The sequence below is a fragment of the Adiantum capillus-veneris genome, chromosome 23, assembly GCF_014529385.1.
Source record: "Adiantum capillus-veneris isolate H3 chromosome 23, ASM1452938v2, whole genome shotgun sequence".
In the NCBI taxonomy this organism is placed as follows: domain Eukaryota; kingdom Viridiplantae; phylum Streptophyta; class Polypodiopsida; order Polypodiales; family Pteridaceae; genus Adiantum; species Adiantum capillus-veneris.
The window spans coordinates 18,448,879-18,467,872 of record NC_140953.1 but is presented as its reverse complement, the minus strand read 5'-3'; the positions used below and the strand labels follow the sequence as shown (position 1 = coordinate 18,467,872).

At 41.6% G+C, this 18,994-nt stretch overlaps 1 protein-coding gene across 3 annotated transcripts; it reads left to right on the top strand.

Moving 5' to 3' along the window:
* Positions 1-9,142: 9,142 nt before the first annotated feature.
* LOC147427476 (beta-fructofuranosidase, soluble isoenzyme I-like) lies at positions 9,143-13,985 on the top strand. 3 transcript variants are annotated; one of them, XM_086496460.1, is made up of 7 exons: positions 9,143-9,590; positions 9,736-9,744; positions 9,883-10,748; positions 10,830-10,991; positions 11,846-12,084; positions 13,150-13,240; positions 13,389-13,985. In XM_086496460.1, exons 1-7 carry the CDS (start codon positions 9,410-9,412, stop codon positions 13,572-13,574), a joined length of 1,734 nt encoding a protein of 577 aa, XP_086352586.1. In that variant the 5' UTR covers positions 9,143-9,409; the 3' UTR covers positions 13,575-13,985. The 3 variants fall into 3 exon arrangements, with proteins under 3 accessions (XP_086352586.1, XP_086352587.1, XP_086352588.1); XM_086496461.1 differs by having other exon boundaries at positions 9,452-9,590; positions 9,736-9,796; XM_086496462.1 differs by lacking the exon at positions 9,143-9,590 and having other exon boundaries at positions 9,610-9,796.
* Positions 13,986-18,994: the final 5,009 nt, after the last annotated feature.

Below are 18,994 nucleotides of genomic sequence, written 5' to 3'. Positions count from 1 at the left end.
ACAATGGATGTTGGTAATCCATGGTGTTTGAAAATCTGAGATATGAAGATGGTTGCCATTTGGTGTGCCGTAATAGTCTTTTTGACGGGAATAAAGTATGCTTGCTTGCTAAACCTGTCAACTATTGTCCATATTCCTGTATTCCCATGGATAGACTTGGGTAATCCAAAGATAAAATCCATGGATATACTCTCCCATGGTGAATTAGGGATGGGCCCGAGTAGGTCACCTAATAAAAATGTAACCTATCACGTGAGTTCAACAGAAGGGTATTTAAAGTTCTTGAAACTTACAGAAATGTATATACAAAAGGGCATTATTTTTTCAAATTTGAAAAGAACTTACAGATTTAAAAGAAAAGGGTACATTATATTCTTAACAAAATTCAGATAAGGGGTTTTACAAACATGTCTTGAACGCACGTGATATGGTAGTTTTACACATAGTGAACCCCCTGAGGGGATGGGCAATGGCTGGAGTAATCCAGGTTTCTTCTCTCTATTATACTTAGTCTTTGGCATATCACACATTTTGAAACATACTCTTGTATGTCCACTTTCATGGTAGGCCAATAGAAGTACGTCTCTACTCCTCAAGGAGTAGGTTGAATGCCTCTATGCGCCGCATAGGGAGGAGCATGGGATTCATACATGACTTTCTCACGAAGGGAGTGGGTAACACATAGCCTATTTCCATGGAGAAGATAACCATCCTGCAAGGTGAATGGTTCCTCTTTCTTCCCCAAAGGAAGGGCTGACATTACATCTTTAAAATCAGGGTCAGTAGCATACTCATCTGTCATAGAAGATAGATCATTGTGAGTTGCTATAGACACCGCATTGACTTTTGGTCGTCGTGAAAGTGCATCGGCTACTTGATAGCTTACCAGCAATGTGAGTAATATGAAAATAAAATTGCGAAAGAAAATTTGCCGACCTCATTTGTTGGTCGGAAAGCTTGGTTTGCATCATGAAGTACTTGAGACTTTGGTGGTCTGCTCGTAAAATGAATGGAGTCCCCAATAAACAGTGCTTCCATGTGTCTAGGACATATAAAACAGTTAAAAGCTCTTTCTCATAAATGCCCAAGACCCGTTCATCCGTATTGAGCCTTCGGCTCTCATATGCTATGGCATGCCCTTCTCGAAACAAGACTGCTCCAAGGCAATCACCATAAGCATCACATTGAACCTCAAATGGCTTTGAGAGATCCGGAAGCATGAGGACTGGTTGAGAGGTAAGCTTGTCAAAAGATTTTTGCTCCTTAGCAGTTCATGAATACTCAACGTTCTTCTTTGTTAAGTCATGTAATGGTCTTGCTATTTGAGAAAATTTTGCTATGAAGCGCCTATAGCATGCACACGTACCAATAAAGCTTCTTAGCTCATCTAGATTCCTTGGATTAGGCCATGCTTTTATTACCTCTAACTTTGATGGATCCATACGGATACCATCTTGAGAGATAATATGACCTAAGTATTGAATCTCTTGAAGGAAAAATTTGCTTTTCTTTTGGTTGAGAAAAAGCTTGTTCTCCCTCAATGCTTGAAAAATCACTTGGAGATGTTGCTTGTGTTCCTCCAAGGACTTGGAGTAGATGATGATATCATCAAAGAACACTCCTGCGAACTTGCGGTAGGGTCTAAATATTTTCTCCATCAAACGATTGAATGTGGCTAGTGCATTGGTCAAGCCAAAAGGCATGACTAGATATTCATAAAGACCAAACGTTGTACAAAACGCGGTCTTAGGATATCATCCACTATCCTTATTTGATGAGCCACTTTTTAGGTCAATCCTACTGAAGTAGGTAGAGCTTTGTAGCTTATCTAACAAATCTTCTATCCGAGACACAGGAGGTTTAGTGCTTGATAGTCCACACACGTACGGAATGTACCATCGTTCTTTGCACTAAAAGGACTAGAGAACAAAAGAAAGAGGAGCTAGGCCTCACCATCCCTTTGTCTACCAATTCTTGTACTTGCCTCATGATCTCCTCTTGTTGAGCTTGGGAAACTCGATAAGGAGGCTTGTTAGGCGGTGAGCTTCCTGGTAGGAGTTCAATTTGATGGTCATCATCCCCTCGTTTTGGAGGGATGAAGGCCAATACTTTGTTGGTGGAACAAAGGTGCCATCATAGGTGAGAAAAGAGATACTCTTTCCTCCCTCTTTGAACTTCTTGAGCTTTTGTGATCATTTCCATGCAGGGTATGATTTGCAATGTCCTCCCCTTTTGTATTCTCTAGGAGAATAGCCATAGCTTTCGTCGGGAGAGGAGGAAGGTGAAGAAGAAGGAGAAGAGGGTGACCTCTTTCTTGACCTTTTCTCCTTTGTTTCCTCTCTTCCCTTTCGGAGTGATGAGGAGAAGGATTGTGTGTTGACCGTTTCCTCATGGGAGGAGTTGGTGATCGTCTAGACCACCGTCTTTGTGGAGCCACATCTTCAGAGGAACTTAGGGATTCATTACTTTCTTGTTCTTTGAATTCCTCCTCTCGTACGGGAGAGAGTCTTCTTTTGGGGGTCTTATCAAGAGGTCTCCTAAGCTCTCTCTCCTCTTGGAGGGGAAGGGAAATCCCATAAGCACGAAGTTGTTGAGTAACTTCGGCTTGCAAAGTAGGGTTACCCATAACTTGATACAACCTAGTAACAAGATAATTGATAAACATGGGGGCATCATCATTAGCACCTTCATGTGCAAAATCAAAGTTATAAATGTTTATTCTACTCTCTTGGTTATTGTCAACCATGCTAATTATACTTATGTGTTTACTTAGTGTATTCTTTAGCAATTCAAAACCTTAGTTGATACTCCTCTTAGCCTTTGAAAATAAGCACTTAAGTATCTACACCCACGTAGCTCCTTTCAGACTTCTTATGGCTCAATAATGGTAAAGCCATAGGCAAGCCTAAAAAGACCCCATTATTAAGACCAAAGCTCCCGAGGTGTGCACCATATCCCACATAATGGGCTCAACAAAACCGATAATAGATCCCAATCCCACTTACCCTAATATAATTAACAAAATCAACCATTAATAGGCTACTTAAGGACCTCTCTTCTTAAGCAAGAAAAGAAAAACCAAATGCTTCGATACCAATGTAATGGAAATGGCCTATGAGCTTTGAGAATAGCGAAATTAAGAGAATTCGAGTGAACATTTTTGTGAGATTATTTTGAGAACAAAGAGGGTGAACTTAATTGATGGTAGCAACATAAACATAGTACTTAATTAACTTGACATGAACAATACTTTTGCAAGAGAGAGAGTATTGGAGAACATGACAATAGTTGATGACCGGATTTACTTCGAGCCAGTCCCCCCTCCAAGAGGCGTATGTATTATAGATTCTACCATCAAGAGAGACTTGTTACAATACAATCGTTGTGTTCCTTGTGACCGTGGTGATGCTATGAAGATGGAAAGCTTCATGCATCACTAGCATAACATAAACTTTGCAAAAAGCATTAACTATCCCAAGCCTCATTTCCAAGGCCTCAAACACCTTCGAAGGTGGAGAGAGCTAGCAGGGAATGAGGGTAGGGAGGAGGAAGAAGAATCATCCATAGGAGAAAGAAATAGTTCCTCACTTATCATCACTCTTCTTGCTTACCATAGCATAATAGCATAGTAATGAAGATGAAGAAGATGTCAAGCTTAAGCATTGAAGCATGGCTCTTGGTTGGATTTGCATTCCATAGCCAAGAGTGTTGGTGTAGGCTCTCCACTTCTCAAGAAGCTTGGAGAAGGAGATGGAGCTCTTGCACTTTGCACTCCACACAATGAGAGAATGTGTGTGTGTGTGTGTGTGTGAGTGAGAGAGAGAGAGAGAGAGAGAGAGAGAGAGAGAGAGAGAGAGTATTCCCCCCTCTCATGCTTGATCCACTCTCTCTCTCTCTCTCTCTCTCTCTCTCTCTCTCTCTCTCTCGTATTATTTAATTATTTCATTTGGACACGTGTCCTCTTTTTCCTCTTTGAGAGAAAGAACTTAATTGTTTATTTTTATGTATCTAAATTCTCATTGGACCCCTTTAAAACCTATCCGGTAGGATTCAAGCACATCAAGAGGGCCACATGTGGAGGATCATTTGAACGTGTGTCTTTTATGCTTATTAAGTTATTTGGTTTGAATTGAATACTTCAAGCACTTAGTCAATCAAGCATGGAAACTTTGATGTCTCTTGAGAGTTTATCTTTGAATTGAACACTTCAAGAACTTAGTCATTTAAGCATGTGAGAAGCACCTCAAGCTTGTGGGCAAGGTTCCCACTAACACTTAGCAAGCCGACAAGCACCTCATGCTTGGGTATGATTCCCACCTCAAGATCAACCCTAGCTTGCCTAAGATCAAAGGACTTTTTAACGGTCTTTAATGAAGATAACCCTAAGGTCTTTAAGCTCCATTAGGTAGCATTGCTCTTTAACATACCATCTCTCATTTGGACCCCTTTAATCTTGGCCCTGTGTTGAGTAAGTTAGATGTTAGATTTTATGACAAGCTTCACCTTTTTCTCGTAGGATAGACCACCATTGCCTGGCGGACTTTTGAAAATGCATGGCTACATGACGTAGCTTAGAGGACTCCGTGAAGCCCTCATCTCCAAACGTCGGATCGAATTGTTGGATAAAGGCCAAGACTTTGTTTGTAGCACCAAAGGTGCCATCGTAGGTAAGGAAAGAGACGTTCTTTCCTCCCTCTTTGAACTTTGATGACCTCTTCCATGTGGCATAGGATTTCCCTATGGCCTCTTCTTTTAAGTGGTTCAAGAGCTGCACCATCACTTTCTTCATAAGAGGAAGAGTATGAGGAGGATGGAAAAGAGGGTGACCTCTTTGTCGCCTTTTTCTTCCCTTGATCCTCCTTGTCTGCACCATCACTTTCTTAAGAGGAAGAGGATGCGGAAGATGGAGAAGAGGGTGACCTCTTTCTCATCTTTTTCTTCTCTTGTTTTCTCTCTTCTCTCTTTGAATTATGGTGTAGAGAAGTATGCAATGGTCTTCTCTGTTAAAGGGGGTGTTGGAGAGCATTTTTCCTGTCGTCTTCGTGGAGCCATCTCTGTTGAGGTGGCAGGAGACTCGCTTCTTTCTCGTTCTTTTGGTGGGGGCTCTACCGTTGAAACTTGGGTTCTCCTTTGAGAGGGAGATGCGTCATCAAGTAGTAAATTTTTCAGCCCTTCGTACAGATCCTCCTCTTCTTCTCTTATCGGAGAGAGTCCTCTTTTGGAAGTCTCACAAGGAGCTGGTACTCTCTCTTCTTGGTGGGGAGTTTGGAGAATACCATGGGTGCGCAATTGCTGTAGCACTTCAACTTGGAGGATGGGTTGCCTAGGACTTGTTGAAGCTTAGATACAAGATAGTTTACAAGAATAGGGGCATCATTAGTTGCTCTTTCATTAGCAAATCAAAGCTATCAACATTCATTTCGATCTCTTTTCCCTTGTTAGCCATACTAGCAAATTTTATGTGTAAATGTTTACTTGTACTTTGGCACTTCAAGCCCTAGTTTACCTTCAAACATAAGCACTCAAGCATCCATACCCGTGGCTTGAATATTATTAATTGCAAGGAATAGAAGAGAGAATTCAACAGAGCCAAGACAACACCGGTTCCTGTCAAGCTTCTAATAGCTCAATAATGGTTAAGCCATAAGCAAGCCCCGTAGGACTCCATTATTAAGACCATAGCTCTCGACGATATCCCCATTAACTACATAAAGCAAGCGTGCTTCAAGGATGAAAAATCCCTATTCTACTTACTCTTTTGCAATTGATAACACCGACCATTTGTAGTAAGCTTGAGGACCTCTCTTCTTGAGCAAGAAAAGAGAAGAGAGAATTCAACAGAGCCAAGACACCACCAATTCCTGTCAAGCTTCTAATAGCTCAATAATGGTTAATCCATAAGCAAGCCCCGTAGGACTCCATTATTAAGACCATAGCTCTCGACGATATCCCCATTAACTACATAAAGCAGGCGTGCTTCAAGGATGAAAAATCCCTATTCTACTTACTCTTTTGGAATTGATAACACCAACCATTTGTAGTAAGCTTGAGGACCTCTCTTCTTGAGCAAGAAAAGAGAAACCAATAGCTTTGATACGAATGTAACATTTAATGCACTAGTAACTTGTGTGTAGCGGAAATTGATAACATTCATTTCATTAAGAATAAGTTCCTAATGAGCATAGAGAGAGTACTTAATTTGAGAAAGCAACATAGCAATTTACACCTAGTTGATATGGCATTGACAATACTTAAAAAGAGAGAGAAATAGAACAATTGACAACAGTTGAGGACGAGATTTACATGGAGCCGGTCCCCCCTTCATAAAGGCTTTGTATTATAGCTTTTCTCATCAAAGGAGACTTTTGTACAATACAATTCTTGTGTTCCTTGACAAAACTAGTTGGTGCAATGAAGATGGAAGCTTCATGCACCAAATTATGCTTGAAAACACACCTACTGTCCCTAGCCTCAGTCCCAAGACCTCACACACCTCAAAAATGGTGAGAGCTAGTACGGAATGAGGATAGATTGAGAGGAAGAAGATGTATCTACGAGAAAGAAGTATTCTCCTCACATAATCACTCTAATAGCATAGCTTAGCTTAGTTATTAGCATGGTAGAGGAGATGAACATGCCATTGAAGCTCGGCTCTTGGTTGGATTTGCATTCCAAAGCCAAGAGTTGTTGGTGTAGGCCTCTACTTCTCAATGCTCGGAGAAGGAGATGGAGTTCTTCTTGCACACATGAGTTGTGTGTGTGTGTAGCATTGTGTTATACTAAAATGCAGCCCTCTCTCTCATCTTGGTCGACCCCTCTTGCTATTTGCTCATGCTGCCTCCCATTGGCTCCTGTAAAGCTTAGCCAATCACAAATTAGAAGCATAATTGATAACCTTTTGACAAGTGTCTCCCTTTCCCCTTTTGTGAGAGCTTTAGGTAATGAAATAATTCAATTAAACTCTCATTGGACCTCTTAGTCTTTTGGCCAATAGGAATCAGGCAAGCCATTGGGCTGTTGAATGCTCATTGGACCCCTTGGTAGATTGTCCAATAGTCTTCTAGGGAGCTTAATTTCCATTGGCTCTTTTATCAAGCATTTTTAAATTGATTAGACTAACTTTACTCTAGCCTATTTCTCATTGGTCCACCTCTATGGCCATCCAAATAGGATTTGAGGGGAGCTTGGGGACAATTGGCCTAGGAGCCTGACATGTGTTCAGTATTCCCTTTGTGTAAAGGGGGATCTTTGGAGTGTGTGTGTGTGTGTGTGTGTGTTTCTCTCTCATCCCCTACTAAAAGGGCTCGCCCCCTCCTTCCTAGGGATGTGGGAAGACTTTTTAGTCTTCCCATGACCATCCAATTTTCCCCTTGCTTTGGCCATTAGATAATTGAGTTAATTTTTGGAACTTTAGCCTATGGAAGTCTTAATGGAGCTGAACCTTAGGTCTTTTAAGCCCCATTGAATCACATTGCTCTTTTGCAGACTGTCCCCCTTTGGATCCCTATTTTTTCTCCTTTGGATCCTTGCAAAGACCGGTCTGGCAGCCTTACCAATATTCTAGCTTTTACTCCCCTGGTACTTCCCCATATTAAATGATCACTTTAACATGAGAAAATCATTTGGGAGAATTAGATATTAGTATTTATGACAGCATTGGAGGCAAACTCTCCACCCTTTTCCAATTGAATATTCTTCAAAACTTCATGCTTTCTGTCTCTACGAGTATACACCAATTCTTGAAAAGATAAAAAGCCTCATCCTTGTGCTTGAGAAAGTATACCCGAGTAAAGTGGCTATAATCATCCACCAGTGACATAAAGTAAAAAGCTCTGTCGAAGGAAGAAGTCTGCATAAGTTCACTAAGGTCGATGTGAACCAACTTCAAAACCGCAATAGCTTGGCGAGAAGAGCGCTGTTGAATAGCCTCTTTGTGTTGCTTCCGACGAATGTACAAAGTGCATTTTCCTTGCTTATTCCCAACATTTGGTAAGACTTCTATCATTTGATCACAAAAAGCAATACAAAGAGCATCAACATTCAAATGGACAACCCACTAATGCCAAAGATCACCTACAGAAAGAAAGAGCTTGGAGCCTATAGAGACCTTGCTCCATCGTGCCCCCTTTGATCTCCTTACTAGAATGTAGATCTTGTGTGGACATTTCATCCTCCGTAAAGACCACCTCCATGCCTAACTTGCACACTTCTTGCACGAACATGAGATGGAAACCCAACTTTGTAGGATAAAGACCTTGTAGGTGTGCATATCCCCTCTCCCATTTGGAAGCAACTCCATGGTACCCTCACTGTCAACGTGAATCTCCAAATTTTTTACCAACAAAAACGTAACCACAATGTCGTTGCATGTTGGATAACAAATCCTTCAAAGGTGTTGTGTGCTACAAGCACCACTATCTAGGATTCAACTCCAAGAATCTCAAACCGCAAGAGATGTCTCAACCTCTAATGTCCCAGGAGAAGTCTCTGAACGTAGCATCTCCAAATGAACAAAGTTTGGGGCCTTTACTGAAGCAAAAGAAGTAGACGCCTCCTTAACTCATTTCGGACTTTGTTGTTGCTTTTCTTCTTACTCTTCTGCTTCTTGACGTTGTTGTTGGAAAAATCGGCCAAGGCTTTGGAGCCTTGCCCCCGCATTAAACCACTCCTCTTGGTTCAATACCATTGAGACTATCTTTTCCCATATGATAGTATTCAATCGGCCACTCGTCATCAACAAAAAATAAAAGTTGGAATATGAAGGAGGAACTTGAGCCAAAAGCTGAATGGTCATGTCCTCCCAAGTGATCCTTTTTCCCATATGAAGTATCTCTTGTTGAAGTTGTTACATCTTGTTGATATTAGTACGGTCGGTCGCCTTCGGCGGCCTCTCTCTCTCTCTCTCTCTCTCTTTCTCTCTCCCTTTTTATCATGCGCAGAGGACTTTTGGATTGTAGCCTTCAGCTCGCAGCTCTCGACACGTGTAAAAAGCACTCTCAGTGCCGTTATAGAATACATATAGATGGTCCCTCATTAGTTATGTTGATCACAAGTTGCACCAAAAGCTCACTTCTCTTAAACAACGCTATCTTTTTAAAAGTTCTCCCTCCTTCTTTGGCTCCACAACCTTCCTATGTCTTGCAGATCTTTGTTTAGGTATGGAGGGCTTGGAAGGTACAAGCTGAACTTTCCAAGCTTGGAATCACCATTGACCAGACAAGTGAGACGACTCAAACCTTAATTACGATCACCATCTCCACCAATAAGTTTAAAAATCGTGAATCGGTATTCATAGACCTGCTCCTTGCTCGTATCCCCAGTATGGATCTTGAAAGCTTACTCGTCGCTTCTTCTGCAATCTCTCTCTCTCTCTCTCCCTCTCTCTCTCTCTCTCACACACACACACACCATGCAGTTGTTCCCTTTCACGCTGTGCTCTGGCCACAGTCGAGCAAGTATGGCCGTCCCCTGCATCTTCCTGCTATGCGTGTCGACGCTGTACTATTATATCTTCTTCTTTTCGCCTTCAGAGCTCCATCAACTCCACAGAACGGCCTTCCATTTCCAACCTTCAAAAAATTGGATGAATGGTTCTCTCTCTCTCTCTCTCTCTCTCGCTCTCACACACACACACACACACACACACACACACACAGGCAGAAGTTGGCTCATGGTGTTTCTTTTTTCATGCATGGGACTGCAATGGGGACCTTTCTCTCGCGGCCGTGTCTCCAGATCCAAATGGTGAGATCACAAGCGCCCACCCCCCTCTTTGAACTCATATGAAGCTCCGATGGTGAGACTTCGTCCCCTTTTGTTAATCCGTAGTTCCATCAAGCAAGTGGCAGGGCTTATGTACGCTCGTGTGTGTTTTCTTGGCAGGGCCCATGTTTTACAGAGGCTACTATCACTTGTTCTATCAATGGAACCCATACGCAGCTGTATGGGGCAATATCTCATGGGGGCATGCAGTTTCGAAGGATCTGGTCCATTGGCATCATTTGGAAGTAGCCCTAGCCCCCGATCAATGGTATGACATGTATGGATGTTGGTCGGGCTCAGCAACCTTCGTAAATGATGGGAAGCCTGTCCTCGTCTACACAGGATGGAGCAATGTGCCCTCTTCGCCTGATCGCAAGGTGCAAATGCAAGCTTTGGCTATGCCTGCTGACCATGAAGACCCATTGCTTCGCAAGTGGGTAAAAGCTCCACAAAATCCCATCGTAACAGCTCCTGAAGGCATTGACAGCAACTTCTTTCGTGACCCTACAACAGCATGGGTAGGGGAAGATGGAAAATGGAGAATGCTGATTGGTTCGCAAGAAAATATGACTGGTCTTGCTTTGTTGTATACAAGCTCTGATTTTTTGACTTGGAAGAGAGGAAGTGCCCCATTGCATAGTGTCGATTCCACTGGCATGTGGGAGTGCCCTGATTTTTACCCAGTGCCTTTATTGGGTAAGCATGGGCTCAACACCTCGTCAAATGGGAAGGATGTGATGCATGTACTAAAAGTGAGCTGCGTGTACGATTACTATGTGGTGGGAACCTACGTGACCAGCAATGATTCTTTTACCCCTGTGCAAGCTGACCTTGATGCAGGAATTGGCTTACGTTATGATTATGGAAAATATTATGCATCTAAGTCATTTTATGATGGCAACAAAAACCGGCGTATACTAATTGGATGGGTTAACGAATCAGATGCTGAGAAAGCTGACATAGCAAAAGGGTGGGCATCTGTGCAGGTAACTGATGGAAATCTTCTGATGCCTCTAGTTTCTATGAGGATGTGTATGTGCAGAATAATAAGGGTTTTTTTCCCCTAGTCCTTTCCGAGAATGGTGTGGCTTGATCCGCACACAAACTACAGCATTCTGCAGTGGCCTATAGAAGAGGTGGAAAGTTTGCGCAAAACTAAGGTCTCTCTTGAGAGTTTGCCTCTAGGAAAAGAAGCCATTATGCAAGTGAAGGGCATCAAAGGTGCTCAGGTATAATCCAAAATCATCATTATCATTTATTTTTTGTTTTTCTTTTTTTGCGCGCGAGGGGTTGGTGGTGTGGGGGGGGATTGTGTTTTGCGATCTTCTTGTGGTGGGTGACAAATGAGACCTCTTTCGCATGATTCGTTTCCTTTGTTTCCAACGGGTTTCTTAAATGGCAGAAGACACGTTTCATCGGCATGATCATCACTGCAATCAAATCTTAATGACTGTTGTGTTTAAATGATGGATTTGCCAGGGTTTAAGACCACAGCTCAATCATGTTGAATCATAATGTCCATGATGACAGTGCTGTGTTTAGATGATGGATTTGCCAGGGTTTAAGACCACAGCTCAATCATGTTGAATCTTAATGTCCATGATAATTGATGTATTTTTGCAAGGCAGGGTATAGATGCTTCCCATGGCCATAGTGCATATTTGGTGGCTTCTGTGGTTGTGCATGGCTTTTATTCACTGCTCGTTTGATATGTTTGATGAACACTACTATCGTATTTTGCAAGCCTTCTGTGATCCATGACATCATAGATATGCATAGAGTGCTGCAGCTTCTGTCTTATGCTTAGCATTTGTTATTAGCTGGGACTTGGGAGAGGGGCAACAAAGTTGTAAATTAGATGTTGCAAATTTTCCAGATGGGAAAACACTAGCAAGCATTTGATGCAGTCGTGCACTGCTACAAATCAACACACTAGGGACCTTTTGGGGATGAGACTGCTTATCGATTGTCTGTCAGTGCATGTCTCCTCATGTGGTTGTCACTATTAGCATTAGAGTTTGTCTGGTTTCGTTGTTATCATGCAGTATCTTCAATTTGTTTGGCTATTGTTGCTATCTTGCAGCTAGAGATTGATGTGGATTTTCAGTTGCCAGAGCAGATCCAAGCAGAAGCGATAGATGTTTCTGCTTCTAATGTGGAGCTTATATGCAGTGAAAAGGGAGCATCCAGAATTGGTGTTCTTGGACCTTTTGGGTTGTTGGTTCTTGCAAGTGATGATCTCGTAGAGCAGACTGCTATTTTCTTCGTCATCGTTCAAAGTAAAGATGGATTGAAAGTTTTAGTCTGCAGTGATCAGAGCAGGTATGTATATTGAAAATGTTTGTTTACTGTATGCCAGTAATTTCTAGTCTTATCTTTCAGAATTTTGGTGCATGCTAAAATATAGATGTGCATGAATTTAGAATCCATGTTTATAGGTATTTTTCAAAGAGAAAAACTTCTGGAGACAATCTTAGCACAAAGTCATGAATACATGCTTCTTGAAAGAGGTGTTTACCTGTAGCATAGATGACGAAAAATACACCTTGTGAATTTGAAGGCCTCTGTGGAGTATCTTAATCTACGTTCTTGAAAGAGGTGTTTACCTGTAGCATAGATGACGAAAAATACACCTTGTGAATTTGAAGGCCTCTGTGGAGTATCTTAATCTACGTAGCTATGAGTAAGATTCTAAGCGCTCAAACGACTTCAAAGAGGGGTAAAGAATGTCGAGATTGCTTCTATGACTGATCTGGGGAAAAGCACATGTGGGCATGAGGCGATCTCAACCTGCTCTGATACCATTGAGAGGCATGTGGAAAAGCATGCTAAAGCTCCATTGAACCCCAAGCCTCTTGTTCTCTCTCTAATTTTCTTTGTTAATACTAATTACTTTAGAAGAAGAAGAAGAAGAAGAAGAAGAACAGAGTTTTAATGTCATAGGAAGCTATCCCAAGAGACCTTAAAGATCTAGCCGACTAGGAGTTGAACTCAAGACCTGTTATTCAAGAGAGAAATGGCATAACCAATCTACCACACTTGGGTGATAGAAAGGTTGTACCATTTTCCTCGCACACACACACACACCCACCCACACACCGGAGAAGACGAGAGTTTTAACGTCGTAGGAAACTATCCCAAGAGGCCTTAAAGATCTAGGAACTAGTACAAGGGAGATGAGGGTTGGATTTATTGAGCCCGACTCCCCATTAAAAAGAAGTTTATAGAGGGGAAAATCTTGAATCTGAGAGGGTTGCAAGTATTGTGGGAAGGATTTTCACAGCTTTTAATCTCTGAGGAATGTGTGAAACTTTTTTTTAAAGAGAGAGAGAGAGAGAGAGAGAGAGAGAGAGAGAGAGAGAGAGAGAGAGATGGTTATGCTTTCAGGTCCTCTTTAGAGACAAACCTTGACAAGACAAGTTATGGCAGCTCTTACAGTTTAAAAGGAGGGCAGACTTATCTCAATCTTCACATACTGGTAAATGGGCATCAAAATTGTTCACAGCTCTTTCTATGCATCTTCATGAATGAGTGCTTGTTTACGAAAGTCGAATCATGTATCTTCACAAATGAGTGCTTGTAAACATAGATAGCTGCAAGTAACATGTTGGTATGCATGGATGTAGGTGGATCACTCAGTTGTAGAAACCTTTGCTCTTGGAGGAAGAGTGTGTATAACTTGTCGTGTGTATCCAACCAAGGCAATCGACCAGGCTGCCCGTGTTTTTGTCTTCAACAATGGAACTGTACCTGTCCTTGTTAAAAATTTAGTTATTTGGGAGCTCGCCGATGTATTGATAGATACCTTATGATCCAGTTTTTTTTGCTGATTTGAATGATTTCTAAGAATGTGGATAACAGGAAGCAACCAGAAAAGATATCCCCCCCCCACAGAAATGCCACCACGTAAAAGAAAACTCATTTGTAATTTAACCTCTACCCAAATAAGGGTACTGGTGCCAAATATATGGCAACGAAGACCAATGGAGGCTTGCATTTATGCACATGTTACCCAAGTTCCTTTGTAAGAAAACCTTATGATTATCTCTCTTGTTCATGGGAAATCTACACACACCAAACGTAACTGGTTGGAACATAGTTTGTTCCCTTTTGTGTGGACAGCTTTTGATGGAGTCTTTGCAAGGTTTTCTATCAATCTTTAAGTAAGTTCTGTCTTTGGCTAGATTGATGATATATTAACAGTAGACCAACAATTGATTGGCTATCTTTTGCAACATTTGGTATACTTAAATCCTCTCCTTTTAGCAATTTGATCAGCCCTTGGGTATATTTACAACTTTTAATGTATTTGTGGCAAAAGAGGTCAAATATATCGTTCGCACAATGCGAACTTTCACATGCTCATTGTTTGGAGTTATCGGACACAGAATTTGTCTTAGTGACAACTACATGCGGGTACAAATAGAGGCGTCACTGGGCATAGGTGGATTGGATGGAACCGACCATTTTAATATACCTTTACACTACTCATTTTCAATCCTATCCTCATTAAGCATATCTTGTCTATATGCTTTGATAATGGGTTGATCCATGACAGCACTTGAAGTTTGCATAGGTTGTACACTCACCATTAAATAGAGGCAATAATGTAATGTAAACATTTTGTGAGCTCACATCTATCTTTTCAGTACATGCTAATAAAGGTTTAGGTTGTACATGTACCTCTTTTAGGATTTATACTTGGTACACTCACCATTAAATAGAGGCAATAATGTAATGTAACCAATTTGTGAGCTCACACCTATCTTTTTGGTACATATGGTTGAATTGTAACTTCCTCAAAATTTTATCTTGACTAGTCAAGATATGCGTGATTTGGGAATGATAAATCTTGAAATCTTTGCTTTTCGCATGTAAACAACAAATATATATTTTATACCCTAACAATTAAATTTGTGGTGTGGCTTAGTCATTTCACCATAGGCAAAGCAACCAAAGATGCACAAGTGAGCGTTAAATGGATTCTTGCCATGCTAGGCTTCATACAGAGTGATTGTGGGATTGGTCTTGTGGACCCTTATAACCGCTCGCAAATTGAGGAGGTGGACCTCCAAGCGGCAGAGATGAAACTAGACAATCTCAAAACACAACTACTATTGAGCAAGGGAGAGGAGGAGCAATTGCAAGAAGAAGTGGCAACCCAGAAGCATAGTGCTAGAAAGTACAAAAGCCTCTTCCAATGCATTGTGTTTTTTCCAAACCAATGTGCAAATTCAATCAGTTTGTTTAATCTGCCAACTCCTTCATGGTGGATGGAGGCATTTTCTCTTCTCCGATGACATTATTCAAGTTATCAACCCTTTGCTCAATTATGGCCATATGTGAACTCCAACCCACCACCCCCTTTCATTTCCCTAGTGATTCATCTGATGGAGAATGAGATTTTGTAATTATTGTGGGATCACATCCTCCGTGCGCGCCAAATGTTAGGTCAGAGTAACCATAGTCTGGATGCTGAGGGGATATGCTATGATTTGTAAAGGTGCAACTATTCATATCGACATGCATGCTAGGATTCTATTTAGATAGGTGATGTATGAAACTATACATCAATAGTTCTCCTATCGTTCTCTTGTATCTATATGATGTTTTTTTTTCGGTCGTTTGTACCTTACTCGATGTGTGATGTTGTCAAGTTAGCATGCGAGTAACATGGGGATGTGAGTATTGTCAATGTACGATTGTGGGGTTGCAGGGTGATCGTGCAGGTGTGAGTATTTGTCAAGAGCCCATTTTGATGCATGAGTGAAGCCTGGGCCGCTAGTAGTGTTGCAAGATCCCTTCTCTTGTACCACATTATTGGATATCATGGTTCTCTTTTTCACTACCGCGAGGCTTACTCGAGTATCGAACTTTATCACTGTTTTTCACCCTTTCTTACCGTAAGCAAGACCTTGTTCCCTTGTGCCTAGGCTTTTCAAGGTTGTGCTCGTTAAAGTTACAAGACGATGGTGGGTAATACCTAGAGGTTCGAGGGTTGGTGACTCATACACTAATGTTGACATGGCAACAAGCAAGACCTTTTATGCAGATGTCATAAAATCTAATATCTAACCAACCCAAATGATTTTCTCATATTAAACTAATCATTTAATATGGGAATAAGGGTTAGAAGGTAAACATGTGCTTATGGATTTATCTCAAGAGGGGGCCAAGGTTAAAGGGGTCCAAATGAGAGATGGTTTGTCAAAGAGCAAAGCTAGCTAATGGAGGTGAAAGACCTTAGGGTTAGTTTCATTAAAGACCTTCAAAGGTTACTGTTAAAATTCCTTTGACCTTGGGTAAGCTAGGGTTGTGCTTGAGGTGGTGGGAACCCGGCCCAAGCTTGAAGTGCCTGTCGTGCTTGCTGAATAAGGTGCTTGCTGTGACTAAGGTGCTAAGGTGCTCCATGACTAAGGTGCTTAAGGAGTTTAAGGTGTTTCCAAAAGTCAACAAGATCCTTACTCAAGGGGGGACGAACCCTCATTGTAGGAGCTAGAGAGAGAACACACACATCCTCACACAAGTCAAGCCTTGCCTAATGAAGCAACAGGGGACACATGTCAAGTTCTTCTCCATGTTGCCCTCATAAGGTGCCTAAAGCCTATTGGTTGGCCTTTCAAGGGGTCCAATGATAATTTAGCTAATTTAATTAATTGTTTATGCATTTATCAAGTCCTCTCTCTCAAAGGGGAAAGGGGAACACTTGTCCTAAGGCTAGCATGGTTGCTTGATATGCACTCTACATGTGATTGGCTAGGCTTGAAGGGGTCGACCCAAGCAAGGAGGGGGCTAGCTTGGGGGTTATACTCTCTCCCCCCCCCCCCCCAACACACACACACACACACACACACACACACACACACACACACACACACACTCATTGTGTGAAGTGCAAAGTATAAGAGCTCCATATCCTTTTCCAAGCTTGTTGAGAAGTTGAAAGCCTACACCAACACTCTTGGCTATGGAATGCAAATCCAACCAAGAGTCATGCTTCAATTCTTAAGCTTGTCATCTTCTTCATCTTCATTACTATGCTATTCTGTATGCTAAGCAAAAAGAGTGATGATAAGTGAGGAACTATTTCTTTCTCTTATGAATGTTTCTTCTTCGTCTTCCCTACCCTCATTCCCCGCTAGCTCTCTCCACCTTGTTCGAAGGTGTTTGAGGCCTTGGGACTAAGGTTGGGGATAGTTAATGCTTTTACCAAAGATTATGTTATGCTTGTGATACATGAAGTTTCCCATCTTCATTGCATCACCTAGTTCACAAGGAACACAAAGATTGTATTGTACCAAGTCTCTCTTTATGGAAGAATCTATAATACAAAAGCCTATTGGAGGAGGGACAAGCTCCACATAAATCCGGTCCTCAACCGTTGTCATATTCTCTAATTCTCTCTCTTGCAAAAGCATTGTTCATGCCAAGTTAATTAAGTATAATGGTTATGTTGCTACCGCTAATTAAGTTCACCCTCTATGTTCTCAAAGTTGTCTCATGAACATGCTCACTCTAGTTCTCTTAATTTTGCTATTCTCAAAGTTCGTAGGCCATTTACATTATATTGGTATAAGAGCTATTGGTTTTTCTTTTCTTACTTAAGAAGAGAAGTCCTTATGTTGTCCGTGAAAGGTTGGGCCTGTTCATTGCAATAGGGTAAGTGGGACAGGGATCTATTATCTTGGTTGAGAAGGACTTAGTTTGAGGTACACTGTTGGGAACTATTGTCTTAATAATGAAGCCTCTCGGGACTTGCCTTTGGCTTAACCATTATTGAGCTATGAGCAAGCTCACAAGGAACCATAATCAACCGATCAATGTTAGACCCTCTCCACTAGTCTTTGCAATCAACAATGTCTAAACCATGAGTGTGGCTGCTTGAGAACAAATTTTCAAAGGTAAAGAAGAGTAGGGAGGTTTTTGAGGGTACCAAAGCACAAAGTAATCTATAAATAAGTTTAATTAGCATGGCTGACACTAACCAAAAGAGTAGAGTGAACATTGATAAGTTTGATTTTGCACATGAAGGTGCTAATGATGATGCCCCCATGTTTGTTAATTATCTTGTTACTAGGTTGGAGCAAGCTATGGGCAACCCTGCTCTGCAAGCCTAAGTTACTTAACAAATTCGTGATTATGGGATTTCCCTTCCTCTCCAAGAGGAGAAAGCTTAGGAGGCCTCTTGATGAGACTCCAAAAAGAAGACTCTCTCCCACAAGAGAGGAGGAATTCAAAGAAGGAGAAAGAAGCAAATCCCTAAGTTCCTCTGAAGATGTGGCTCCACGAAGACGGTGGTCTAAACAATTACCAACTCCTCCCAAGAGGAAACGGTCACCCCATAGTCCTTCTTCTCGTCACTTTGAAAGAGAAGAGAGGAAACAAAGGAAGAAAAGGGAAAGAAAGAGGTCACCCTCTTCTCCTTCTTCTTCACCTTCCTCCCCTTCCAACAAAAGCAATAGGTATTCTCCTAGAGAATACAAGAGGAGAGGCCACCGCAAATCCTACCCTGCATGGCGAAGGTCCCAAAAGCTCAAGAAATTCAAAGAGGGAGGAAAGAGTATCTCTTTTCTTACCTATGATGGCACCTTTGGTGCTACCGACAAAGTACTGGCCTTCATCCAACAATTTTATGTGGCCTGTGGAGACGAGGGCTTCACGGAGTCCTCCAAGCTATGCCATGTAGCTATGCACTTCAAAAAATCTGCTCGTCAATGATGGGCTAAGCTTTGTGGCAACGGCGAAGCCCGAAAGACATGGAAAACTCTACAAGTTTCCATCATGAAGCAATTCCTCGCAAGCGATACAAAGGACAAAGTTCTTACCCAATGGCGGAGTTTGAAGTTGCTCTCCAACGAGTCTATCCGCAAATATGTGGACAAGTTTTGGTTTTTACATCTCAAGGCTACTGTCTTTCAAAAGATAGACTTTGCTAAGCAAAAGCAACAATTATGTGTGGGATTACCTAAAGTAATGGCCGAGTATGTCACTCTCAACGGCTTGGTTCTATTACCGAAGTAATCCACCACCCTATGGATGCTTCGTGCATCAATTTCCAACAAGGGACTAGAAGGAATGACAAGACCATGGAAAGCAAAGACAAAAATGATGCAAAGGAGAAAAAAAATGCCCAAAATTCTTCCCAAGGCAATTCTAACAACAACAATCGGTCCAAGGAGAAGGGAGTTTACAAAGGTAAAAACAAAATCTCTCCTGAAGAGCTAGAAGCTTT